At 46.4% G+C, this 27,131-nt stretch overlaps 1 protein-coding gene and 2 pseudogenes across 2 annotated transcripts in view; 2 read left to right on the forward strand and 1 right to left on the reverse strand.

The window, feature by feature from the left end:
• The first annotated feature begins 3,638 nt into the window (after positions 1-3,638).
• LOC104672496 lies at positions 3,639-4,171 on the forward strand (annotated as a pseudogene).
• Positions 4,172-4,407: 236 nt separating this feature from the next.
• Positions 4,408-5,639, forward strand: LOC104672512 (annotated as a pseudogene).
• Positions 5,640-24,392: 18,753 nt separating this feature from the next.
• BCR (BCR activator of RhoGEF and GTPase) overlaps positions 24,393-27,131 on the reverse strand; it is a 136,713-nt gene continuing 133,974 nt past the window's right edge. Inside the window, exon 23 of one of the 2 annotated variants that reach the window (XM_030914080.1) lies at positions 24,393-26,940. In XM_030914080.1, coding sequence (XP_030769940.1) covers positions 26,851-26,940 — 90 coding nt within the window. In that variant the 3' untranslated portion in view covers positions 24,393-26,850. The remainder of the gene's footprint in view (positions 26,941-27,131) is intronic. The other variant, XM_030914081.1, reaches the window with a different exon arrangement.

The raw sequence follows: 27,131 nt of genomic DNA on the forward strand, positions 1-27,131 counted from the left end.
ACGGGGTTTCACCGTGTTAGCCAGGATGGTCTCGATCTCCTGACCTCGTGATCCGCCTGCCTCGGCCTCCCAAAATGCTGGGATTACAGGCTTTTGAGCCACCGCGCCCGGCCGCATATAGTCTTAAACTCAATTACGGATATAAATAAGTGCACTGCTAATCAGAACAGTGAATTAAATGTCAGTTACATTTGTTTGTTTATATTGTAACCTTTCCTTTTATTTTCATATGTTTTCTATTTATAATTATGCAAATATTTAATGAGTTCACAATGCAACTATATATTAAATATGCTCAACATATTTTAGAAGTGATGAATGTTACAAGTTTTAGGTCATAGTCACTGTAAGAATGTTCCCTTGGGAAGTGTTATTTTCTGTTGGTTTGTATTTTAAAACATTTACCGCCACCAAGAGATAGCCTGTGTTTTTCTCATCTTTGCCCGCCATAAAGAATGTTATAGGCCGGGTGCGGTGGCTCAAGCCTGTAATCCCAGCACTTTGGGAGGCCGAGACGGGCGAATCACAAGGTCAGGAGATCGAGACCATCCTGCCTAACACGGTGAAACCCCGTCTCTATTAAAAAATACAAAAAACTAGCCGGGCGAGGTGGTGGGTGCCTGTAGTCCCAGCTACTCGGGAGGCTGAGGCAGGAGAATGGCGTAAACCTGGGAGGCGGAGCTTGCAGTGAGCTGAGATCCGGCCACTGCACTCCAGCCTGGGCGACAGAGCGAGACTCCGTCTCAAAAAAAAAAAAAAAAAAAAAAAAAAAAAAAAAAAAAAAAGAATGTTATAATGAACGCCTCTGAACCTATATCACTATGGGCTATTAAGCATGCTTCTGGGGCCGGGCGCGGTGGCTCAAGCCTGTAATCCCAGCACTTTGGGAGGCCGAGACGGGCGGATCACGAGGTCAGGAGATCGAGACCATCCTGGCTAACACGGTGAAACCCCGTCTCTACTAAAAATACAAAAAAAACTAGCCGGGCGAGGTGGCGGGCGCCTGTAGTCCCAGCTACTCGGGAGGCTGAGGCAGGAGAATGGCGTAAACCCGGGAGGCGGAGCTTGCAGTGAGCTGAGATCTGGCCACTGCACTCCAGTCTGGACGACAGAGCGAGACTCCGCCTCAAAAAAAAAAAAAAAAAAAAAAAAAAAAAAAAAAAAAAAGCATGCTTCTGACAGATAGCTTCTTAGATTTGGAATTGCTGATCCAAAATCAATGAACATGTTAAAATATGACAATTTTCACCGTCAAATATGCTGTTAAAAATCATAGTTTCATTAATTTTATGTAATAGTACACTACCAATTTTCCCACACTTCACACTACAATCAGATACTATAAATTTCTTTAATTCTCATGTATATTACAGGCAATAAAATCATCTCATTGCTCTTTCAACTTGAAGTTTCTGATTACTGTAATTCTAAATGTACTATGTCATGTTTATTATATAGTTTATATTACATTTTGTGAACTCTACTTTCAGTCCCCTTTACTGCAAAAAGGAGTATGTGTGGAAACAAAATTGGTTTTATTCAAGAGTATCTTTTGTTTGTCTAAGATCTGTTTGAATTAGGCAAGAAAAAAAGCACATATTCATCCAAACAGTACAATGTCTGTGTCCATTTCACAGTAGCAATACAATGTGAATAGAATCACACTCATATCTCCGATGACAAAACTAATGCCTTAAGTACAACATTCGTTTTGCATTGAAAAATCATTTTTTAAATTTTTTCAGCTACGTAGGGTCAATTTCTCTTTGTATGTTGCATAGCTTCCAATTGCATCTAGGAGTCTTTTATTTTTCAATAGTTTTGGGATACTGGTGGTTTTTGCTTACATGAGTAAGTTCTGCAGTGGTGATTTCTGAGATTTTGGTGCACGAGTACCTGAGTGGTGTACATTGCACCAAACATGTACTCTTTTATTCCTCACCTGCTCCTCCCTTTCCCTTGGAGTCCCCAAAGTCCATTGTATCATTCTTATGCCTTTGCATCCTCATAGCTTAGCTTCCACTTACAAGTGAGAACATATGATACTTTGTTTTCCACTCCTGAGTTACTTCACTTAGAATAATGGCCTCTGGCTGCCTCCAGGTTGCTACAAAGGCCATTATTTCATTCCATTTTATGGGTGAGTAGTATTCCACGGTGTATATATACATCATATTTTCTTTATGCACTTGTTGGCTGATGGGTATTTAGTTGATGGGCATGGTTGATGGGTTTCATACTTTTGCAATTGTGAGTTGTGCAACTATAAACATGCATATGCATCTGTCTTTTCCATGTAATGACCTCTTTTCCTCTGGGTAGATACCCAGTAGTGTGATTACTGGATCAAATGGTAGTTCTACCTTGAGTTCTTTGAGAAATCTAGGAGTCATCTTAATATAGATAATTGAATTGCAGTTAATTCTCCATCTGGTTTTCCACATTGGTTACTTACTACCACCGATTTGAGGCCATTTTTCATTTATATTACCCGATCATTTTATTCATTGTCACATTTCTAACAGTATATGCTGCTTCCAAAGCATATCATGTGAACAGTTTAAAATTCTCAAACTATAATTCTTTGTTGAAGCATTTGCAAGTTTTACACAAGCTCTTATATGATCTGTGTTTTGATTTTTAAATCATCATCTCTTCTATTTTACTTATATTTACTTTTCTTGTTGTGAGATGTAATCTTTTTTTTTTTTTTTTTTTTTTTTTTTTTTTTTTTTTTTGAGGCGGAGTCTGGCTCTGCCCGGGCTGGAGTACTGTGGCCAGATCTCAGCTCACTGCAAGCTCCGCCTCCCGGGTTTACGCCATTCTCCTGCCTCAGCCTCTGGAGTAGCTGGGACTACAGGCACCCGCCACCTCGCCCGGCTAGTTTTTTGTATTTTTTAGTAGAGACGGGGTTTCACCTTGTTACAGAATGGTCTCGATCTCCTGACCTCGTGATCCGCCCGTCTCGGCCTCCCAAAGTGCTGGGATTACAGGCTTGAGCCACCGCGCCCGGCCATGAGATGTAATCTTATACAAACTTTATAGGTAGAAAGATGTTGGGAAACTATCACATGGTCTGTTATGTTTATGGTTTTATTTTAATAGGCCAAATTCATTGATGAAAAGAGAAATCTTCATAGTTTTTTAATTATGTAGGACACGACATTTTATCAGAAAACTATACGTTGAAAATGTTGCATCATTGTGTATAGAGTGGCATGGATTCAACTTTATGTGCGTGAATTATATTTGTAATGTTTGAATAGTGGATTACAGTTTTAACATGCTTTCACTTGATTTGGTCCTGTTAGGTAAGCAAGGGACCTTGTGTATTGGAAAAAGAATTACTTTGGTGCAGCCGCCCCAGAGGAGCTGGGGGAGGGCGCTGGGCCGCGAGGCTCCTTGCAGACCACGTGGCAGCGATTTCGGCCAGCCAGGTGAGTGCGGCGTCCACAGCGGCCAGGCCTTGCGCGCAGCAGAGCGGCCTGGGCTATGGCCTCCCTGCGGTTCCCTGGAAGCGGGCCGGCGCCGGAGCAGCAGCAGAGGCGGAGACTCCAGTGCGTCTCTCTTCCCCAGTCAGCCTGAGCCAGGGGAGGCCAGGCGGCCCAGGTGTCTGGAGCGGGAGTCCGTGCCCGAGAATGAGAATTTTCTTCGCCAGATCATGGAGACTGTTCCATCACCAGAAGCACAAAGTTTTCATTGTTGGGCTGGATAATGCAGGGGAAACTACCATTCTTTACCAGTTTTTTATGAATGAGGTTGTACATACATCTCCTACAAGAGGAAGTTATGTAGAAGAGATAGTGATTAATAATACACGTTTCCTAATGTGGGATATTGGTGGCCAAGAATCTCTTCGTTCTTCCTGGAACACGTACTATACTAACACAGTTTGTAATAGTTGTTGTGGACAGTACAGATAGAGGATTTCTGTAACTAGAGAAGAACTCTAAAATGTTAGCGCATGAAGACCTAAGAAAAGCTGGTTTGCTTGAGTTTTGTTAATAAATGAGATGTGAAAGAATGCATGACTGTAGCAGAAATCGACCAGTTTTTGAAGCTACCTTCTATTAAAGATCACCAGTGACATATCCAGGCATGCTGTGCTCTAACTGGCGAGGGATTGTGCCAAAGACTTGAATGGATGATGTCACCACTTTAGATTAGATGATCTCTGCTGACCTCATAGACTTTGTATAAATGAAGTGCTGGACTTTACCTGAAAGCTGCAAAAATTAATGGTTTAGATATATTTATAATAAACTGATTTAAACTTTTTCTATAAGAAGAAAAATTAAGACCACTTATTTGAAAAGAAAGATGGAGAAGGAGGAGGGAGAAGAAAAAATGGCTCAGCGGTGGCGGCTGTAGGTTATGCAGCGGCAGCGGCTCTCCCTGTGGCGGACGATGGACAGCCAGGACAGGAAGGTGGTGGTGTGCGACAACAGCACCGGGTTTGTGAAGTGTGGATATGCAGGCTCTAACTTTCCAGAATACATCTTCCCAGCTTTGGTTAGAGGACCTGTTTCCAGATCAACCACCAAAGTGGGAAACATTGAACAAGGATCTTACAGTTGGTGATGAGGTAAGTGAATTACGATCAATGTTAGAAGTTAACTACCCTATGGGAAATGGCATAGTACGAAATTGGGATGACATGAAACACCTGTGGGACTACACGTTTGGACCAGAGAAACTTATATAGATACCAGAAATTGTAAAATGTTGCTCACAAAACCTCCTATAAACCCAACCAAATACACAGAGAAGATTATAGAGGTAATGATTGAGATTTAGCAGTTTTAGATTTTTCTAAATTTTTAGAAAAATTTTTAGATTTTTAGATTTTTAGATTTAGAGATTTCTGGTGGGTATGTAACTATCCAGACCGTTCTGACTTTGTATGTGCCAAGTTTATTGACTGGTGTAGCCGTAGACTCTGGAGATGGTGTGACTCACATTTGCCCAGTATATGAAGGCTTTTCTCTCCCTCATCTTACCAGGAGACTGGATATTGCTGGGAGGGATATAATTAGAAGCGTGTTGCTTCTATTGCAAGGATATGTCTTCAACCACCCTCCTGATTTTGAAACGGTTCGCATGATTAAAGAAAAATTGTTACGTGGGATATAATATTGAGCAGGAGCAGAAACTGGCCTTAGAAACCAAAGTATTAGTTGAATCTTATACACTCCCAGATGGACATATCTTCGAAGTTGGGGGAGAGAGATTTGAAGCACCAGAAATTTTATTTCAACCTCACTTGATCAATGTTGAAGGAGCTGGTGTTGCTGAATTGCTTTTTAACACAATTCAGGCAGCTGACATGGATACCAGATCTGAATCCTACAAATACACTGTGTTTTCTGGAGGGTCTGCTATGTATCCTGGCCTGCCTTCACGGTTGGAACAAGAACTTAAAACAGCTTTACTTAGAATGAGTTTTAAAGGGTGATGTGGAAAAACTTTCTAAATTTGAGATCTGCCTTGGAGACACACCCCGCAGAAAGCACATGGTACTCCTGGGTGGTGCAGTTCTAGCAGATACCATGAAAGACAAAGACAACTTTTGGATGACCTGACAAGAGTACCAGGAAAAGGGTGCCCGTGTGCTGGAGAAACTTGCTGTGACTGTTTGAAAATTCCAAAGCTTGTTCCCATCACACCCGTAATGCTTTCTTTTTTCCTTTATTGCCAATCTTTGATCTCATTCAACTCCAGGACATGGAAGAGGCCTCTCTGTGCCTTTTGACTCTGTGCCTTTTGAATTTTAAGAACTTTATTCTGGTGTCTTGGGGAAGCTTTGTTAAATTTTTGTTAATGTGGGTAAATCTGAGTTTCATTCAACTGCTTCCCTTCATAGACAAGAGGGCTAAGGGTCCTGTCTGCTGCTTTGTTTCTTCAAAGTGAGCATTTAGATCATTCCTGTAGGCTTCCTATTTTCACTTTACTGCTCTAATGCTGCTAGTTGTAATCTTTAGCACACTAGGTAGTATGCCTTTATTAGCCTAAGAAAAAAACTAACAGGAGCCTTTGCATATTACTGGTATGAGGGGTGGTTCGGGATGGGTGGGAAGCTGCTGAACCCTTTAGAGCATTTCCTCTGCAGTGTGGCGCTTTCAACTGTACTGCTGCGGCTTTAAGTACCTTAAAGCTTCTCCTGTGAACATCTTAGGGAAACGTTAGGTTCAAAACGAAAGTGTTTTGGGTAGTTTTTGTTGGGGTGAGGGGGTAACCGTGGGTGGTCTGATTTTTATTTTTGAAGTTTTCTCTCTGGAGTACATAGACGAACTTTATTTACGGTAGTTTGATTTGGCAGGTTTTCTTCTACTTGTGCTCTGCCTGGAGCTGTTTCCATATGATATGAAAAGCACAAGTGTATTATTCCATTACTATGTGGCTTAGGGATTTATGTGTTTTTTTAAAATCAACTGTGTTAGCTGGGACTAGACTCCTTGCAATCTATCAGTGGAAAAGTAACATTTAAAAATCCTTTTGTAATTCAAATTGCAGGTTTAAAAGTGCTTACGATCTGGTATTTTGTTAATGCTTCTGTTTATTCCAGAAGCATTAAGTTGACATTGCCAAGTGTCATTCTTGCAATTTATTCTTTTATATAACTGACCAGTGCTTAATAAAAGAAGCAGGTACTTACAAGTAATTACTGGCAGTAGGTTATAATTGGTTTTAAAATAACATTGGAATACGGGACTTGTTGCTAGTTGGGTAGTTTTCATTAGTTTTTTTGTTTGTTTTGATTTGAAAACTGGAAGTAGAGTGAAATTTGACTGTTTAAAATGTTGGCAAAAAAAAAAATCAAGATTTAAATTTATTATTTGTACTAAAAAACCAATCATAACTGTTAATTCTCAGCTATCTTTGAAGTTTCAAAGAGGAGTCTTTGGTATTTTGTAAATGTTAGCAGACTTTCCTGCCAGTGTCAGAAAATCTTATTTATGAATCCTGTAGGTATTCTTTGGTATCTGAAAAAAATACCAAATAGTACCAATATTTGAGTTATTTCTAAGTTTGAAAAATAAAAAGAAATTGTATCACACTACAAAATACAGGTTCTGGAAAAAATATTTTTCTTCATTTTAAAACTTTTGTTAACTAATAATGGCTTTGAAGAAAGAGGCTTAATTTGGGGGTGACTAAAATCAAAGACATTATCGACCTGAGGGTCTCTGTTTTGTAAGAATACATAATTAGCTTAAATAAGCAGCAAAAGTTTAGTTTTAATTGTGTAGCTTCTGTTAATACTGCGTTTTTTGTCTGTTTTACCTCAATTTGAACAGATAAGTTTACCTGCATGTTGGACATGCCTCAGAACACATGAACAGCCCATAGTAGATCTTGGGAATGTGGATTTTAGAGTCAGTTTGGAATAAGTTCTTATATAAATACCCCCAGCCTTTTGAGAACGGGGCTTGTTAAAGGACGCGTATGTAGGGCCAGCACCTACTGGCAGTTGGGTTCAGGGAAATGGGGTTGACTTGCCCTTGGTCCTTTGGTCATAATTTTAAAATATGGGAGTAGAAAACAACAAAGAATGGAATGGACTCTTAAAACAAAGCATTTATCGTTTGTCCCTTGAATGTAGAATTTGTTTTTGATTTAATAATTCTGGTAAATGTGACAGTTAAAAATGGTGTATTATTTATATGTATTGTAATTTGGAAATTCCATTTTATAATGTTGCTATTCCAAGGTGAAATAATGCATTTGAATTTGGGATTTGGTTGGAGTGTTAGGTTTAAGTGGAGTTGTTGTCAAGTATGAATCCCCCAGGGAAAAAAAGTTCTGTTGTTAAAAAGCAATCTGATTCTTAGCTCTTGAAACTATTGTTACTTAAATTTCCAGTGATTAAAAATTATAAATTTTTAAATTAGAATTGCCAGTACTTTGACCTTTAGAAGGGTTTCTTAGAAATACATTCAGTAATGTCTCCAAGAATTCGTCTTACATTTAAACTTTTTTCTTTAAAACATGATATTGATTGTTCACTTTTACACAGTTCTGAGTACTGGTAGTATGTGGAAAGTATCTTGACAGTGGAAAGCTAAACAGTCTAAATTTTTTTTTTCTTTGTTTTTGAGACGGAGTCTCGCTTGTCTCCCAGGCTGGAGTGCAGTGGCACAATCTCTGCTCACTGCAAGCTCCGCCGCCTCCTGGGTTCATGCCATTCTCCTGCCTCAGCCTCCCGAGAAGCTGGGACTACAGGCGCCTGCTACCAAGCCCGGCTAATTTTTTTGTATTTTTAGTAGAGACAGTGTTTCACCGTGTTCGCCAGGATCCTCTCGATCTCCTGACATTGTGATCCGCCCACCTTGGCCTCCCAAAGTTCTGGAATTACAGGTGTGAGCCACCATGCCCGGCCAACAGTCTAAATTTAACATGAAATACTTCCTTTTGATTCAGAAAATAAAATCCGATTTTTTCAAAGTCAAAAAAAAAAAAAAGCAAAGATGAAGTCTCACCTTCCAATTTGCTTTCTCATTAGTTTTTCCCAAAGTAAGTTATTAAAGCTGATATTTTTCGCATAATGAATCCTCTCTGGGCATTGTGTAGCCTGTGGTAAGTACAAAGGGAGAGGAAGACATTTTGAATTTTAAGAACTTTATTATCAGTATAACCCTCCCTAGTTGAATGTTGTTTTCTTCTTGTTCCGTTAAGTCAAAATACAAATCAGCACAGATACTCAGTTTTCAATATTTTAAAATGTGATGTTACTTATGAAAAGTGTCTTGGTTAAGGTTGTGTGTGTATTCTGTATATACCTCAATTTCAAGTTAATGGCATTGATTTATGTTCTTCAAAAAAGCAAATAGTACAAATATTAATAGTATCCTTTGTTATAACCACAATAAGTATTGGCATCGGTGTTCAGTGCCATTTTATACTTTCTCCATATGTTCCCTGTGTTGTACTAACTGTTTGGATGAACGGAGGCAAGATGGTGCACTTCCGGGTTCTTCATCCCCCCCCAACTTTTCCCGTGCGCACGAAAATGCAGCCGGCGACCCGGGAAGGTGCAGACCAACTAGGCATGCGCCAGGTGATGTCAATCTGAAGAGACCAAGATTTACCTGGTCGCACCTGCGGAACGCCCCCCGACACGCCCGTGCCCCGCCTGTTGCCCTCCCACTCCTAGAAAAGCGGCTCCGGACGAACGCCACGCACGGACTTCCCAGCTTCCCCACTGCTGTCGGGACTGTTGGAATTCCGCCCGAGAGCTCCACGGGTGACTGCTGGCCTCATTTGCCAGAGGCCAACAGACCTCTCCCTACCCACCTTCTTCCCCTGACGCTAGGTGACCAAAATAAACTTGCAGTTTTGCTCCTACACTTGCCTACTCGCTGGTTCTTGTGTGCCCGCTCTGGTGGTCTTAGAAAAACAAATCACTAACCAACCTCCCAAGTGATTGAGCTGTTTGTTTAAAAGAAAAAAAAAAGGAAAAGGAAAAAGCATGACATTGTGTATCGATTTTTTGGTGTTGACCAAAATCACACACATGGAAACATGTAATTCAACAGAGTGGAATAGCGATCAGATTCCCGGCTTAGTATTACTAATGGGCAGGATAGTACAACGAAGCAACCATCAGATTATTCCTTTCAGTGTTTCGTATGGCATCTAAATAACTGAATAAATTATTAATCCATTAATCGTGAATCAAATTATGATTAAAATTATTAAATGAATGCTCAGCATTAACTGAAAACTGTTGTGTGAAACATATCTACCCAGAAAAGTAACATTCTATAAATACTATTAAACAACTTAGCTATATTTTTTTAAGTATTCAATTATATGTCAAGCAGTTAAAGTGAATTCCAGAGTAAAAGTAAGGCATGTTTCTGAACAATATTAATAATTCCTTAATTTGCAAATTTCTGCCTTCTTATTTGGGTACTTGGAATATAGTGTGAGATTTTTTATTTCTAAATTTTGTTGCATCTTCTATTACCTAAATTCATTGTTTGACAACTATAAAATGCAAGTGTTTTTTGAATGATTTTAAGAATTTGGTTTAAAAATTGATTGACACAATGTATTATTTGTACTAAGAAGTAACTTGACCCAGAACACCCTTTATGTTTGCTTAGGGTATTTTTCTTCAGTGCCTGAAACTCAAAGGTATTCCTGTCACCGCTGGAAACAAATTTATCCTAAATGTGTTAAAACATATTCTTGGGTACTCTATTTGTGTATCTTTCGTGCCTTGAAAATCTGAAGGTTTATCTAAGCTCACTCACATGTTTTAGCATATTTGAGGAAGAAGAAAACTACTTTTAGTAGCAGCCTTTTAAATTTCATGAAGATTTTGGTGAGGAATAATAGTATATACTTAAGTATTGACAAAACTTTGAAAGTTTCTTTCTATAAAATAGGAAATACTCAATATCTAAACCCAGGTCAGGCAGGGAGATCAGTATGTAACATTGTATGTTTTATATTTATAATGCTCAAAATGCAAGCGTAACATTTAATCTTTGTCCACATGGTTTTAGAAAAGTAAATCTTAAATTACCAAGTTTTTCTCATGTGTTCTCACACTTTCTCAAATTACTATAAAGAATTACCTGTTATCTATTAAAAATCCCCTTCACTCAAATCTGTATTACGGTTTCACCAGACAAATATTCTGTGATGTAGTCCAGAAAATCCACACCTTTTGTCCTTTTTAATTTTTAATTTGAATAATCGTGCTTAGTCCCTTAGATTGCTGCCACATCAGTTTAACATGATATCACCACATTCCCATGTCATCAAGGTGTTGTCTCAGATTTATTCTTAATTGGATGTTTAAAGCTTGCACTACCTTGTTACATTTGGTTTAGTGTCTGGATTATTGACATGACATCATAAGAAGATGTGGAATTTTATACCACATTTATAAAACATGGTTTTGTTTTCTACCCTTCAAGGTAAACATGAAAAATAAGGTGGTATCTGTGTACCTGTACATAAATCCAAAATTATCGTTGGGAAAAAAGAAATTGATATATGAAAATGTCAAAAAAATTACTTTGGTGCAAGAAAAGTTAATTGATGATTAGGACTTTTGATAAGTTAGCAAATTGGATACTGTATTCAAATCTTGGATTCAATATTAGGCTGACAATAGTACTGTTTTAAGATTTCTATGAAGACTAAGTGAGAGAACTTACTAAGAATGCATTCGATATATGTTTATTATGTCATTATCTCCTTACTCCCTTTGTGGAGTTTATGAAGCAAGTCTTACAGAAGTTTGAATCACTTGTCAAATATAACCTATTTCTGAATCCCCGAGGATTTATGCTTTCTGTTCTAAAAACTGCTTTGTAAAATGTGGAGTAAATGATCAGTGCCATTGTCCAGTCCAATTTATTTTACATCAGAGAAATCTGAGTCACAGAAGGCTTACTGTATCAGCCCATGGCCAGGCCATTAGGTTTTGAGTAGGTCGGAAATTGTGATGATACCTTCTTTTGTATTTTAAGATATGTTGATATTGTGATTACAATATGTTATGATTTCATAACAGTAGAGTGTGGTAATCCAGCAAAATGCATTATAATTTTAAATATTGAAGAATATTGCTGATTTTGAGTTTTTGTTTTGTTCGAATCTCTGAGAAATACTGCATATCACATTTGCCGTGTTTAAAAATGTGTGCATATATACTCAAACATTTATTTTTTTCTCCTCCGAATAGCATCAGGTCATCTAACACAGGTGCTGTTCAGAGAAGAAACAAATAAATGTTTGAGTGAATGAATATTTTTACAAGATTAATATTTTAATATAATTTCTGAAATTAAAGAAAACGGTGTTACATAGTTTACTTTAATCCATGCTTTCCATAACGATTAACCTGTATGCTTACGTTTCAAAGCAGAGAACCAAAACGAAATGAAAGCTGTTTATTCTTGCAGTGTATGACTGATCAATCTAAGTGCTACATGCATTTTCTAGCATTCATTAACCTTATCCTTTTATAAAAATTCCTATGAGATGAACTGATAATTTGGAGCCTGTTACTTGCACAAAAGCGACACTTCTTGCCCTGTTGAAAGAACTAGACATGCAGTTATGTGAGAAGTAAAATAACCTTATATGTCTTTACAGAAAATGTATTCTGAGAAGAAATAATGTTTTGAATTAATGGTAAATTATTGAAGTATTCACCAGCTTTTCAGTTAAGCAATAAACAATACATTAGAATTGCTTTTGTTTATAATACAAATTTACAAATAATCATATGTGGGAAGAGTTATAGAAAGCACCTTAATTAAGTAGACCAACAATTATAACGTGATATGAAAAGTATTTTACAATGTATATTTCCTAGTCAAAATACTGCCTTATAACTTATCATTCCAAATATAATTTGATACAATAGAGCAAATTTAGAGGAAAGAGCTTTATTCATATGATAAGAGTTCTTTTTTTTTTTTTTTTTTTTTGAGACGGAGTCTCACTCTGCTGCCCAGGCTGGAGTGCAGTGGCCGGATCTCAGCTCACTGCAAGCTCCGCCTCCCGGGTTCACGCCATTCTCCTGCCTCAGCCTCCCGAGTAGCTGGGACTACAGGCGCCCACCACCTCGCCCGGCTAGTTTTTTGTATTTTTCAATAGAGATGGGTTCACACCGTGTTAGCCAGGATGGTCTCGATCTGCTGACCTCGTGATCCGCCCGTCTGGGCCTCCCAAAGTGCTGGGATTACAGGCTTGAGCCACCGCGCCCGGCCTGATAAGAGTTCTTAAAGGAATTTTTATAAGAATCATTGGGGATATTTTTGAAATTATTTTAAAAATTATTAATAGTTGTGTTAAAATACTCATAAAATGAAATTTATCATGTTAATGTTTAAGCGCACCATTCAGCGTTGTTAAGCCTATTAATGGCACTGTGTGCTCAGTCTCCAGAGCTCTTTTCATCCTGCAAAACAGACTCTGAACTCGTTATACAACTAACTGTTCATTCCCTTCCCACCCTCAGCTCCTGCCAATCACCCTTCTTTCTGTCTCTAGGTACCCCATGTTTAAGTGGAATTGTACAGTATGTGTCTTTTTGTGACTGGTTTAACATAGCATAATGTATTTCATGTTGCTGGATGTGTCAGAATTTTTGTCCTTTATAGCTGAGTAACATGCCATTGTGTATCTATACTACGTTTTTTTGTGTGTGTTTCTTTTTTTTTTGAGATGAAGTCTCTGTCGCCCAGGCTGGAATGCAGTGGCACAATCTCGGCTCACTGCAAGCTCCGCCTCCCAGATTCACGCCTTTCTCCTGCCTCAGCCTCCCGAGTAGCTGGGACTACAGGTTCTCGCCACCTTGCCCAGCTAATTTTTTGTATTTTTAGTAGAGATGGCGTTTCACCGTGTTAGCCAGGATGGTCTCGATCTCCTGACCTCAAGTGATCCGCCCGCCTCGGCCTCCCAAAGTGCTGGGATTACAGGCGTGAGCCACGTCACCCAGCCTCCGTGTTTTGTTTATGCATTCATCTGTTGGTGGTTACTTAGACCATCGACTGTTGTGAGTACTATTGCTATTAACATTGTGAACACTGTTGCTATTAATATGGAGGTACAAATATTCTGAGACTCTGCTTTCAGGGGTAGATTCCCAGAAGTAGAACTGCTGGATCAACAGTTGATTCTATATTCAGCAGAACTTCCTGGTGTCCTGCTGGGGCCTGGTTTCTGCCTGGGGCCGGGTTTCTACCTGGGGTGTGGGTATCTACTTGGTTGCTGTTGTTTACCTTGGTCCTAGATATCCTCCTGGGACCTGGTGTGCACCTGGGGCGTATGTCCATCTTGGACCTGTTGTTTCTCTGGGCCTTGTGCCACCGTGGGTGTCAGCCTGGTTTCTGATACCCATCTGGGGCCTCATAAGCCACCTGGGACCTGCTGGTCACTTGAAGCCTGGCATTCTGGGTCCTGATGTCAACCTGAGGTGTAGGTATCCACCTGGGTCCCAGGTGTCCACCTAGGGCCACAGGTCCAGCTCTGGTCTGAGTGTCCCTGTGGGACCTGATACTCACCAGGGGCCTAGGCATTTATTTGATGCCTGGTGTCCATGTGGAGCATGCCATCCCATGAGGATTGATGATCAGGTGGGGACTAGGTATCCACCTCGGACCTATTGTCCTCCTGGCGCCTGAGTGTTTACCTGAGTCTGATATCCATCCTGTGCCTGCTGCCTACATAGGGCCTCATGTTCCCCTTGACGCTGGATGATGACCCGAGTCCTTGGTATCCTCTGTGGCACAACTGTCCACCTATGAGTTTGCATTTAGCTGTGGCCTGGGTATCACCCTGGTGCTTGATGTACAGCTTGAGACCGTGTCCACCAGAGGCTTGATGTCCATCTGGGGACCGGTGTCTACTTGGGGCCTGATGTCTGCATGGGGACTGAGTGCTCACCTGGGGTCTGATGTCCATCTGGGGCCTCCTGTTCACCTTGGGCCTGATATTTACCTGGGGCCTGGACATCCACTAGGAGCCTGGAGTTCAAGTTGGGCTAGTGTTCCACTGGGGCCTATGTGTCAATCTGGGATCTGACATACACCAAGACGCCTGATACCCCAGCTGGGACCTAGTATGTACGTAGGGCCTTGTGTCTACCTGGGGCCTGGTATTTACCTGGAGCCTGGGTGTTCACCTGGGGCCTCATACTTAGCTGGGGCCTGGTGTCCACCTTGGACCTGCTTGTGTGCCAAACAGTGATATAATTTGTCCACTTGGGGCCTGATGTCCATGCAGGCACTGGAGCCCCCTTGAGACCTTGTGTCCACCCGGGACCTGCTGTCAACGTGGTGTCTGATGTCCAGTGTCTGTTTGTGGCTTAATGTGTTCCTGGGTCCTTGGCTTCCACTGGGGCCTTCTGTCCACATGGAGGGAGTGTGTTCTCATGCACTGGCCCTTGTCATGGGGAGATTCCCTGGCCCTGCCCTTCAACGTCCAAAAACTCTCCATCCTACGTATTTTATGGGGAGATTACTCTGTTGCATTTGGCCAGAGAATATGTTACCTTTCGGTTGTTGATGACTGGTGTTTACGACTGGGGACTCGGGATCCACTTGGTGGTTGAGTGTCCATGTGTAACCTGATGTACCTCTGGGTCGTGTAGTAGCTTCCTGCTGTCTCCCTGTGGCCTGGGTGTTTCACTGGGGCCTGAGTATCAGCTGGGAGCCTGTTACCACCAACAGTCTGGTGTCCACCTGGAGCCTCATCAGGTTGCCTGGAGCCTGGTGTCCACCTGAGGCCTGATGTCCATTTGTATCTTGGTCTTGTCCTGGGGCCTGGTGTCTGCCTGGGCCTTGGTGCCCTCCTGGAGACTGAATGTTCACCTTGGGCCTTTTGTTCACCTGGGTCCTAGATATCCATGTGGGATCTGGTGTGCACCTGGGGCCTGTGTCTACCTTGTGCCTGTTGTTCTTCTGGGGCCTGGTGTTTACCTGGGCCTCGTTTGTCAATCTGGTACCTGCTCTCCACCTGGGGTCCACATAGCCACCTGGGGCCTGGTTGTCACTTGCAGTCTCGTGGTCTCCTTGGACCTGATTTCAGCCTGAGGCCTAGCGTTTATTTGAATTTTTTTTTTTTTTTTTTGAGACGGAGTCTTGCTCTGTCGCCCAGGCTGGAGTGCAGTGGCCAGATCTCAGCTCACTGCAAGCTCCGCCTCCCAGGTTTACGCCATTCTCCTGCCTCAGCCTCCCGAGTAGCTGGGACTACAGGCGCCTGCCACCTCGCCCGGCTAGTTTTTTGTATTTTTTAGTAGAGACGGGGTTTCACCGTGTTAGCCAGGATGGTCTTGATCTCCTGACCTCGTGATCCGCCCATCTCGGCCTCCCAAAGTGCTGGGATTACAGGCTTGAGCCACCGCGCCCGGCCTATTTGAATTTTTGTATCCTTGTGAGGCCCAGTGTCCGTCTGGGGCCTGAGTGTCCATGTGGGGCCTGATGTTCATCAGGGTCTCAAGTATCCATCTGGGCGCCTTGTGTCCACCTGGATGCTGCTGTCCACCCAGGACCTGCTCTTCACCTGGGGCCTGGAATTCTCCTTGGCCTGCCCTTCACTGGAGGCCTGGGTGTCAACCTGGGACTGAATGTCCACCTGGGGGCCTGAGTATCCGCTGGGTCCTGATGACTTCCTGAGGCCTGGATGTCCACATGGGATCTGATGTCTGGACCTCTGGGGGGTTTTGGTTTTGACTTGGGACCTGCATGTTCACCACGGTCCTGGAGTTTATCTGGGGCCCGGTGTCCACCTGGAGCCTGGTGAACATTGGACAGCCAATACCAGGTTGACACTGTGTCTTAGGCATATGCCAGTTCCCAGGTGGACTCCAGATTCCACATGGACATCAGCCACCAGGTGGACTTCAGGTTCCTAGTTAACAAATAGGTTCCAGATGGACACCAGGCTCCAGTTGAACATCAGGCCCCAGGTGGATGCCCAGGCCCCCCATCAACACCTAGGCCCCAGGAAGACATGAGGCCCCAGGTGGATACTTACGTTTCTGGTGAACGTTAGGCCCCAAGTGGACAGCCTGGCTCCAGGTGGATATAGGGCCTGAGGTGTCCCTCAGGTCCCAGCTGGGTGCACACTGGACTTGAGGTATACGTCAGGCACCGGGTTTACACCCAGGCCCCCGTTGTACAGAATGTCACAGATGGACTTCAGGCCTAAGGAGGATACCGAGGCTTTGGGCGGATACCCAGGCCTCATGTGGATAATAGACCTCAGGTGAAAATCAGCCCTACTTGGATACTTAGTCTTCAGGTGACATAATAATGCCCCAGGCAGACAGCAGGCTTTAGATGGATACCAGGCTCCAGGTGAACATTAGGTCCCAGGGTGTCACCAAGGCTCTAGGTGGACCCCAAGCCCCAGGTGAACCGCAGACCTCAGGTGGACATCAGGCCCCTGGTGGATACCTACACTGCATGTGTTGACATCAGGCCCCAGGAGGACAGCAGGCCTCAAGTGACCATGAGGCCCCCAGGTGGCCATCAGGCCCCAGGTTGACTCTAAGGGCCCAGGTCAATACCATTACGCAGATGAATGACACGTGCCCAGTGTCGGTGGAAATAGGTCCCCACCCCGTGAACACCATGTCCCAGGTGGATACCCAGCCTGATGTCCACCTGCAGACCAGCGTTCACCTAGGGTCTGATTTCTTCTTGGGCCCTGGGTGTTTTTCTGGGACCTGTGATCTGCCTGAGGTCTGGTGTTTACCTGGGGCTGGTATTTACCTTGGGTCTGGTGTCCACCTGGGGTCTAATGTTCACCTAGGGCCTGGTTTCAGCCTGGGGACTGGTATGTACCTGGGGCCTTGTGTCCACCTCGGGCCTGGTATTTACCTGAGGCCTGGGCGTTCACCTGGGTCCTGATATTTAGCTGGGGACTTGTGTCCACCTGGGGCCTGTGTGCCAAACTGTGACCTGATTTGTCCACCTGAGACCTGCTGTCCGTGCAGGGACTGGGGTCCGCTTGGGATCTGGTGTCTACCCGGCGCCTGGTGTCAGCCTGGTATCTGATGTCCCGTGTCTGTGTCCTGACGTTTTCCTGTGGCCTCCGTGTCCACCGGGGCCTTATGTCCACCTGCAGGGGGTGTGCTCCCATGCACCTGCCCTCTTCCTGGGGAGAATGGGTGGGGAGTTTCCCTGACCCCGCCCCTCATCATCCAGGACATCAACCTCTCACCCTCCCGCACAGGCTGTGAGGAAGGCGCCATCATGGCTCAGGTGGTGCCTGGGTAAGTTGCCCCTAGTGCTTTGCCCATGGCATGAAGATCTCAGGCGGGTGCTGACTTGGGGTCCCAGAGCTGTGCCCCACCAGACTGTCCATGGGAAAGGATGTGGTGCCCAACAGTGAGAGAGCACCATAATGCCAGCTGCCAGGACCATTTGTGAGCACGCAGGGTGGCTCCTCGAGAGTGCCAGGATCCCGGCCCAGGCCGCTCAGGTTGTCAGCGGCCACGCACCAGAGCTGAGGGAGGGGGAAGGGCTGATGCCTCGGGCCCTCCGGGAAAGCCGCAGAGCCAGCCAGTGGTGCCCAGGGACTGCAGGAAGCTTCTCCAAGGTAAGTTCCGGAATTGCACTGGTTTCTGTATCTTTTCCCAGTGGTGAATTTCTGCAAGGTGGGTCGGACATGTTGAGGGTGGCCTTTGCAATTTGTAGGCATTTAAGCCATCTGGGAGAGACCCACACTTGAAAATCTACACAGACACTGACTTGATTCGGCCTGCCACATCATTTTGCAGTGTGGTTTCTAATGTTTCTTTGGAAACCGGGCCTGGGTTAGTTATTTCTCCATGTCACCCTTTCTTGGGTTTCTTGGTACACACGGTTGCCTTTTCCTCTTTTCTTTTATTGCAATCCCAGGTCCCACATTTCCATTCTTCCCTTCTAATCTGCGCGTCCTCCATGCAAAGCCTGTGGCGGGTCCTGCTCTGGGGCTAGTTGAGCAGCACTGCGCTCGTGTTGGATGCGGGAGTTTCATGGTTGGTTCTTTCGGTGTGTCTTTGGCCTTCTATTAAGAGCTTCTTCACTTGAGATTGATTGAGAAGTGTAGTTTTCAGGTTCCCAAATACATATTTTTGGGGCAGATGACTGTATTGCATTTGGCCAGAGAGTATGTGACCTTTCGATATTTGAGGGACTGGTGTGTACACCTAGGGGCTCAATACCCACTTGAAAACTGGGTGTTTATGTGGAACCTCTGAACCTGGTTGTCCACATGGGTCCTGGTGTCCACCTGGAGCCTGATGTTTCCCAGGGGCCTGGGTATCCACTTGGGTCCCAATGTTCATCCAGGACCCGGTGTTCACCCAGGGCCTAATAGCCACCTGGGGACTGGTTATATACCTGGGGCCTCATGTCCACCTGTGGTGTAGGCATCTATGTGGGTCCTGTGTGCCAACCTGCTGCCTGATGTCCACCTGTGGATTAGATACCCAAGTGGGGCTTGGTGTTTACCTGGAAGCTGATGTGCAGTGGGGCCTAGATTCTCTAGCTGGGTACTAGGGTCTGGATGGAGTCTTACAGCTACCTGGGGTGAGGTGTTCTCCTGAGGTGTGGCTGTGAACCTGGGGCCTAAATTAGAGTCCGGTGTCTACCTGGAGCCTGATGTGACCTGGGGCCCTATGTAAACTTGGGGCTTAGTATTTAGGTCAGGTTCGGGTGACCACCAAGGGGTTGATCTCAGCTGGGGCCTGATGTTTTCTTAGTGTCTGGTGTTCACCTGAGGCCTTGGTGTCAACTTGGGACCAGATATCTAGCTGAGGCCTGAGTGTTTCCTGGTGACTGAGGACTTCCTGGGACCTGGATTTCCTGGACCTGGATTTTCACATGGGGCCTGATGTCTGGAGTTCTGAGTCCTTGGTGTTTACTTGGGACCTAGATGTGCAGGTTGGCAGAGCGTTCCTAACAAAGGCCTGGGGCCACCAGGAGGCTGTGAAAAATAAGCAGGGCACCTGTTTCCCCAGACGCTCGTGAGTTTGTCAGCGCCTTCAGCGACAGAGCAGGTGCCCTGGACATAGGGAGGATCCCGGGCTCCGACTTCACCCCAAGGCCCATTTGTGCCCCAGCCTAGACTCTCCTCAGCCACCAGGGGGTGCGCAGAGTGGGGAGGGCATCTGTTCATGCGAGGTGGCCTCTCACTCACCACTGCCAACCCTCTTCGCAGCTGAGGTGCGGGACCTGTGGGAAGGAGGGGGAGGGCAAAGGTCATTGTCACACCACCTGGGCCGCAGGTGATAGGCAAGTTCCCACTGAGGCTGCACGGAGGCCCCACCACAACCCTGGTGGAGGGTAGGTTCCAAGGTGCAGACTCAGCCCCACCCCTGCCTGGGGTGTTCACCTGGGCCCTGGGGGGCAGCAGTCTGTGGGGCTGTTTTGTCCGAAGGACTCAGGAAGCCCAGGGCTCCTTGTGGGTGGAGAAATCAGAACACTATGCCTGAGTTTTCAGAACAGCCCAGGGCTTGCTGCACGTTTTCGAATAAAGGGTAGTTACCTATTCCAAGACAGAGCTAGTCAGGGCTGAGAGGAACGGAGGCGCGAAGGCACCAGCACACAGAGGTCCCCAAGTACCCGGCAAGGCCTCCTCACACAGAGATGTGACAGTGGAGGGTGGAATGTCACCATGTGACTAGGGAACAGGCAGGCAGCACGTTGACCCCCTGCCTGGGACAGGGAGCTCCTGGGCCTCTGGCTTGGGCACGTCAAGACCAGTCATTAGGTTGGCCCCAGGACCTTCATGCCAAGGCTAAGAATGTTTTGCCCTTTTAAATGTTTGGGGGATAAAAAAGAATCAAAAGACTATTTTGGGCTGGACACAGAGGCTTATGCCTGTAATCCCAACACTTTGGGTGACTGAGGAGGGTGGATAGCTTGAGCCCAGAAGTTCAGGAGTTGAAGACCAGCCTGGCCAATATGGTGAAACCCAACCTCTACAAAAAATACAAAAATTAGTGGGGTGTGGTGGCGTGTGCCTGTAGTCCCAGCTACTTGGAAGGCTGAGGTGGGAGGATCACATGAGCCTGGGAAGTCAGGACTGCAATAAGCTGTGATCATGCCACTGCCCTCCAGCCTGAGCAACTGAGTGACATTGTCTCAAAAAAAAAAAAAAAAAAAAAGTCATTGAAACATAGATTCATTCATATCTGTAGTGTCTGTGGTTACTTTTGCACTACAATGATGGAGTTGATTAGTTGCAACACAGACGTTAGGCTCTTCAGTGACTACAACCTTTACTATCTGGACCTTTACAGACAGTCTGTCAATCCCTAATTTATTGTATGCCTTATTCTCCCTCAGCTAATTCCCTCACACCAGGAATGTTCATCACTACCTCTTCTTTGTTCAAGTCCCAGCTACTCCTCAAAACCCAAAACTCCCTTCTTCCCCTTTCTCAAATCCTAACCATATCAGCAGTTTGTGTGGAAGTAGGTAAGCAAAACACTGCTCGTTATTATGCAAATCAAGGCATTGGAGATGCCTATATGTACAAAGGGAGGCTGATGACACCCCGATTCATTTCCAGTTTCTCAAGGCAGGTTGGCAGGCAGCACCTAGGAAGGAGAGAGCGAGCAGATGATGAAGATAGAGCACTGAGAAATTCCTCAGTAACGCATGAGAGTTAATGTGTCAGTCCCCTTGTCTGCTATGTCATCCTTTAGACACCAATTCAAGACAGTATAATTCAAAAAAGAAATGAGGAAGAGGCCGGGCGCGGTGGCTCAAGCCTGTAATCCCAGCACTTTGGGTGGCCGAGACGGGCGGATCACGAGGTCAGGAGATCGAGACCATCCTAGCTAACCCAGCGAAACCGTGTCTCTACTAAAAAATACAAAAAACTAGCCGGGCGAGGTGGCGGGCGCCTGTAGTCCCAGCTACTCGGGAGGCTGAGGCAGGAGAATGGCGTAAACCCGGAGGCAGAGCTTGCAGTGAGCTGAGATAGCGACACTGAGCTACAGCCTGGGTGACAGAGTGAGACTCCCATCTCAAAAAAAAAAAAGGAAGAAAAAAAGTTCTTGTGACATTTGTGTATGAAATCAGCCTTCGCTACATGGATAGGACCAGCATGCTTCCGCGGCACGACTCTGCAATCTTATTTTTATTATTATTTATTTATTTATTTATTTATTTTATTTTCTTATTATTATTTATTTATTTATTTATTTATTTTTTGTATTTTGTTTATTTATTCCTTTTCAGACAGAGTCTCACTCTGTCGCCCAGGCTGAAGTGCAGTGGCAAGATCTTGGCTCACTGCAACCTCCAGCTCTTGGGTTCAAGTAATTCTCCTGTCTCAGCCTCCCGAGTAGTTGGGACTACAGGCACACATCACAACTCCTGGCTAATTTTTGTATTTTTAGTAGAGATTGGGTTTTGCCATATTGGTGAGAGTGGTCTTGAACTCCTGACCTCAGGTGATGGACCTGTCTTAGCCTCCCAACGTGCTAGGATTACAGGTGTACATTTATTTATTTGAGACAATATTGCTCTGTATTTATTAATTTATTTATTTGAGATGAAGTCTTGCTCCATCGCCCAGGCTAGAGTGCAGTGGTGCAATCTCGGCTCACTGCAACCTCTGCCTTCCGGATTCCAGCGATTCTCCTGCCTGTGTTCTAGGTAGCTGGAACTACAGGTGCCTGCCACCATGCCTCGCTAATTTTTGTATTTTTAGTATAGACAATGTTTCACTGTCTTGGCCAGACTGGTCTCAGACTCCTGACCTCATGAACCACCTGCCTCTGCCTCCCAAAGTGTTGGGATTACAGGCCTAAGGCACCGTGCCTCGGCCACATTTATTTATTTAATTTTTTAGAGACAGGGTCTTGCTCTGTCACCCAGGCTGGAGTGCAGTGGCGCCATCTCAGCTCACTGCAGCCTCCACCTCCAAGGTTGAAGTGATTCTCATGCCCCAGCCTCCTGAGTAATTGGGAATACAGGTACACACCACCACGCAGGGATAATTTTTTCTGTTTTTTTGTAGAGACACGGTTTCACCATGTTGGCCAGGCTCGTCTCAAACTCCTGACCTTAGATGATCTGCCTGTCTCGTCCTCTCAAAATACTGGGATTACAGGAGTGAGCCACCATGCCCAGCCTCTCACTACATTTAAATGATGCAGTGGCTCATGTCTGTAATCTTAGCACTTCGGGAGGCCAAGGCAGGTGGATCACCTGAGGTCAGGATTTCGACATGAGCCTGGCCAATATGGGGAAAACCCAGCTCTAGTAAAACTAGCTCTGTGGCTGAGCTGGGTGCGTTGCCTCACACCTGTAATCCCAACCCTTTGAGAGGCCAAGGTGGGAGGATTGCTTGAGGCCGGGAATTTTGAGAATAGTCTGGACAAGATAGCCAGACCCCATGTCTACAAAATAATAATAATAATAAAACAGGTGCAATAGCACACAGCTCTAGTCCAAGCTACTTGGCAGGCTGAGGCAGGAAGGTCCCTTGAGTCCTGGGATTGGAGGCTGCATTGAGCTATGATGGCACCACTGCACTCCAGCTTGGGTGACAAAATGAGGCGCTGTCTCTAAAAGAAAAACAAAATTGGCCTGTGAGCATGGGTTTGATTTTCAAACAGGACCCGGAAGGTAGGGCACAGAGCTGTCACCCTTGGGTGCTGAACACTCAGAAACGAGCCAGCGGCAGCCCTCACCTCGCCTGCAGACACCAGATTGGGCAGAATAGCATGTGGCACTCGCAACTCTTGCAGCGAGGGCAGAACCCAGTGTGGACCCTTCTGCCTGTGGGAGGGACTGCTGAGGCCTGCCGAGAAGCCAGGGTGGAGGCTCATCCCCTTGTCCAGCCCTTGGTGTGGTCTCTGCCAGGTCCCCAGCCCACCAGTGCAGGGTGCCCCTGAGCCTGCTGCTGCCACAGGCCCTGTCTCTACGCAGGACGTCCCCACACCCTCGCAGTGTCAGGGAAATAGTCATGGTGGCGGTGACACTCCCCAGGCAGGACTGTTGAGAGAAGCTGAGAAGAGTCACACTGCAGGCAGGGGCCCGTGTGACAAGCCCTTCTCACCCCGAGAGAGCTGACCAGGCAGCTGACGAGCATAGCCACATGCCCGGAGTTCGAGAAAGGTTCTGGCTGGGCTCAGCCACCTCATTGGCCACTGGCAGCCTTTGTCGTGTGAGCCTTGCTCTCCTGGGGACGCTGAGGCTGACGGCTGATGTGGGCATTGCTGAGGGTAACCTGTGGCCCAGTGGATGTGGCCAGGTCTACTCAACCTGCACTCACCCAAGTAGGACCCAGGCTGCACGCCCATCTCCAGCCCAGGGCAGCTCCTCTGTAGGCTGGGCGAACTACTGAGGCCAAGGAGGGAGGCGGCTGACAATACCCATGGCCCATGCAGAGGTGGTGGAAAGGCTGGACTCACCAGTAATACCAAATCCCGGACCAAGCAGAAACCACCCAAGACCAAGGGGCTCATGCCAGGGCGGTGGCCACAGGTAGAACCCGGGCCCAGGCTGTGTGTGGTGGGAGTCCTCCCTGTCCTAGGGCTCAGCACAGCAAAGAAAGACCAGCTGCATCATCCTGGCGGCCGTCTGTCCCTGTTCCACCTGCACAGTCAGAACAGCCTCCCCCCAGTGAGGATCGTCTCTCCCTGCCCCAACCGGACTGCCCCACTCTGTGGAGTTAGGCTGCTGCTCCAGCGTCCTAACTCTGCCCAGCTGGCACTGCCTGTGCTCACCCACACCCCCCCAGGCCGGCCTTCCCTGCAGCCTGGGCTTGGCCACCTTGGCCTGATTGAGCACTGAGGCCTCCTGGGCACCCAGCCCCATCACTGCACCTGCTGCTTCCAGCCCCACCCCACCGGCTCAGGGGTTCTTCCCAGCGGCGCTGATCATGAAATCGACATGCACACAAGTCGTCTCGGGAACTTTTTAATGAAAGTGTCGGCAGTTCTTTTTCCCACGGTGGTATATAGGTGGCTGAGCTCAGATTGCAGCTGCTAAGACACCAGCCACTTACCGAGAGAAATCCAGGCTGCTTCAAACCCAGAGCCTGAAGCAAAAAAGCATCACTTCTGGTCAGGGAGTCTTGAAGCCATGCCTTGAGGGAGGTCACACTGGCATCTAGGCCTTTGTCTGCATTGCAGAAGGAGAGCCAGGTCCCCTCCTGGAGAACGCTGCGTTCCCCAGCCCCTCACCAGCTTTGCCACCACACAGGCTTTCGAGGCAGGAGGTCAGTAAGACACAGTTCTAGACCCAAAGCGACCATCAGCTCTGGGGCCCTGCAGGAGAGGAGCACTTTTAGAACATGGAAAAGTGTGTTCATCCCATCATTAGACACCACACATCCTACATAAATAAAGTCATATGGGGGAGGTTGGGGAGGGAACAAAAAATTGGCACAGACACTGAGATTGGCTTCCAGTCTCAAGGTGACAGATGCACATCATGAGACCAGAGGAGACAGAGACAAGGGCTGGATTTGGCTTTTCTAAGCAACATGTGTTCCTGTGCAGGGCTGGACGGTCACTGAGACAAGAGATGGAAGCCAGGACAGGGGAGCCCACAGGGCCCAGACAGGTACAGAGAGCAGAGGCTCCTGTTGTGTCCTCACCACCCACAAGAGTGACACTGCTTGCAAACAGTGGCTGTGCTTACCTAGCAAGAAAAAAGCAAAACTAAATCCATACCACACACAGACGCAGACAGAAAGCCTTCAAGTGGCTGTTTTCTGCTCCCTGCCTCATCAGGTCCACAAGCAGAGAGAAGTGTCAGGTGCACGGCCCCGCTGTCAGGCTCTCTGATGAGTTGTGGGCTCAGCAGGAGCTGCCCATTTGACACACAGGGGAAGCCCACTCCTCCCACCTTAGGAGCGGTCGCCAGACAGAGCCACACTGGGTGCTGGTATCATCCACGGACCCCACACACTCTCTTGAATTCGATCCTGCTTCCCTCTGGGCAGCTGCATCCTTTCCTCCTGCAGGACCATCTGGACACTCGACTCTGCTCTCCCTTCTCTCCTCTCCCTGCCCCAAACCACTCTTTCTAAAAGGGGTTATTTCTTGAAAATACTTGGCGGTCTCCACGTTTCTGTTTTCTTTGAGCCAGGTGGTCATGAGGATTTACAAAGAATGCCTGGGCTCCCCTGCAGGTGCCGGCAGAAGGGGTAACGAATGGTCCTGTGCCTCCACCTGCTCTGGGAGGGAGTCTTCCATCTCTAAGGCTGGCCCCTTCCTAACCCTCCACGTATCCTGTTCTCCAGAGGCTTCGGAACCCACTCCTAAGAGCAGTGGGGCCAGGCGCTTAGAGGAAGAGCAAACGCTGCCAGGACACGGATTATCCCCAGAGTACGTTCCAGCATTGTATTAGGTATCTGGATCTGTTAGGAAAAATAAATTAGAAACTACGTATAAAACTTAAAAATATTCAAGTATCAAAAGGTTATTTAGGATGAAAGTTTTAAAACAAGTCATCAGCAAGCTGCTACCACCAAGCGGAGACTTTTACAAAAGTTGAGCGAGTCTGCTGAGCTGAGAGGACAAAAATGAAGTCACCTGTGCTGGGGCAGGGGCAGGGACACCTGTGGCAGGGAGTGTGTGGGCAGAGAGAAGCCAGAGAAGTCCAGGCCTGTGGAAGCCAAACAGAAGAGCGTGCACCAGAAGGGCGGTCAGGATCCGGAGACGAGGTCGCTCTCCCTGCAGAACGAACCCTAAAGTGCGTAGCCTGGGACTCCCTCCCTGGGGGTCCTGTCCCCCAACATTTCACAGCCTGCCTGGAGCTGCCTTCCAAGAACAAACACGGCAACAAAAGACCCATTTCTGCACAACAATCCTTCTGGAAAGAAAAGCTACCCAGTGCTGACTGAGCCTCTCAAAGCCTGTTCTAAATGGAGTGTGGTTTCTAAGTCAGGGAAATGGAAGAGGCCCCACCCACACAGGGACAGGGCCATGGCCCCACAGGATGAAGCAGCAGCGTTTATTCAAGATACAACAGTGTGGGAATCCGGTCACGTTCCCTTCTCCCTGGAGAGAGCGCATCTTGACAAGTGATCCAGTAGAAACCTTTTAAACTCTATAAGTTAAGTTCATAAAAACCACTCCCTTCACCCTGTCTCCCAGGGCCCGGCCTGGACTCTGAGATGCACTGGCTTGGGGTGCCCTTGGGTGGCCGCAGGGAAAAAAACCACAGTCTGAGGCCAGTCTGGGCCTTCCAGACCTAGGCGGGATCTGCCCAGTCCACCTGTCCTTCGGCTTTGGGTCGCTGTCTCTTGGCAGGTGGCCCAAGGACACCTCAGGAAGGTTTGGTTCCCGCTCTATGGATGGCCCGATTAGCCAGAGGTTTCCAGGCCATCTGTTTGCCTCCTGGAGATGGACTGGGGCCCTTAGACTTCGGTGGAGAACAGGATGCTCTGTCTCTTGCTGTCCGGGGCAGGGATGGCCTCCAGCTGCAGGAAGTACAGCAGCACCTGGACCTGCCCGGGCAGAGTGGGGAAGAGGAGAGCGGCTCAGAGGGGGGCTCACAGCAGCTGGTGGGGAGGTCTTTGGGGCTTAAGCCTCCAAGTCCACCTCAGGTGCTGGAAACCCCTGCTGGTGTCATGAACCCCTTACAGTGAGACAAACCATGACTTGCGGGGGGGGGGAGGGTGGTTTATTTCAGAGATGC

This window comes from Rhinopithecus roxellana, chromosome 13 (assembly GCF_007565055.1).
Source record: "Rhinopithecus roxellana isolate Shanxi Qingling chromosome 13, ASM756505v1, whole genome shotgun sequence".
NCBI lineage: Eukaryota > Metazoa > Chordata > Mammalia > Primates > Cercopithecidae > Rhinopithecus > Rhinopithecus roxellana.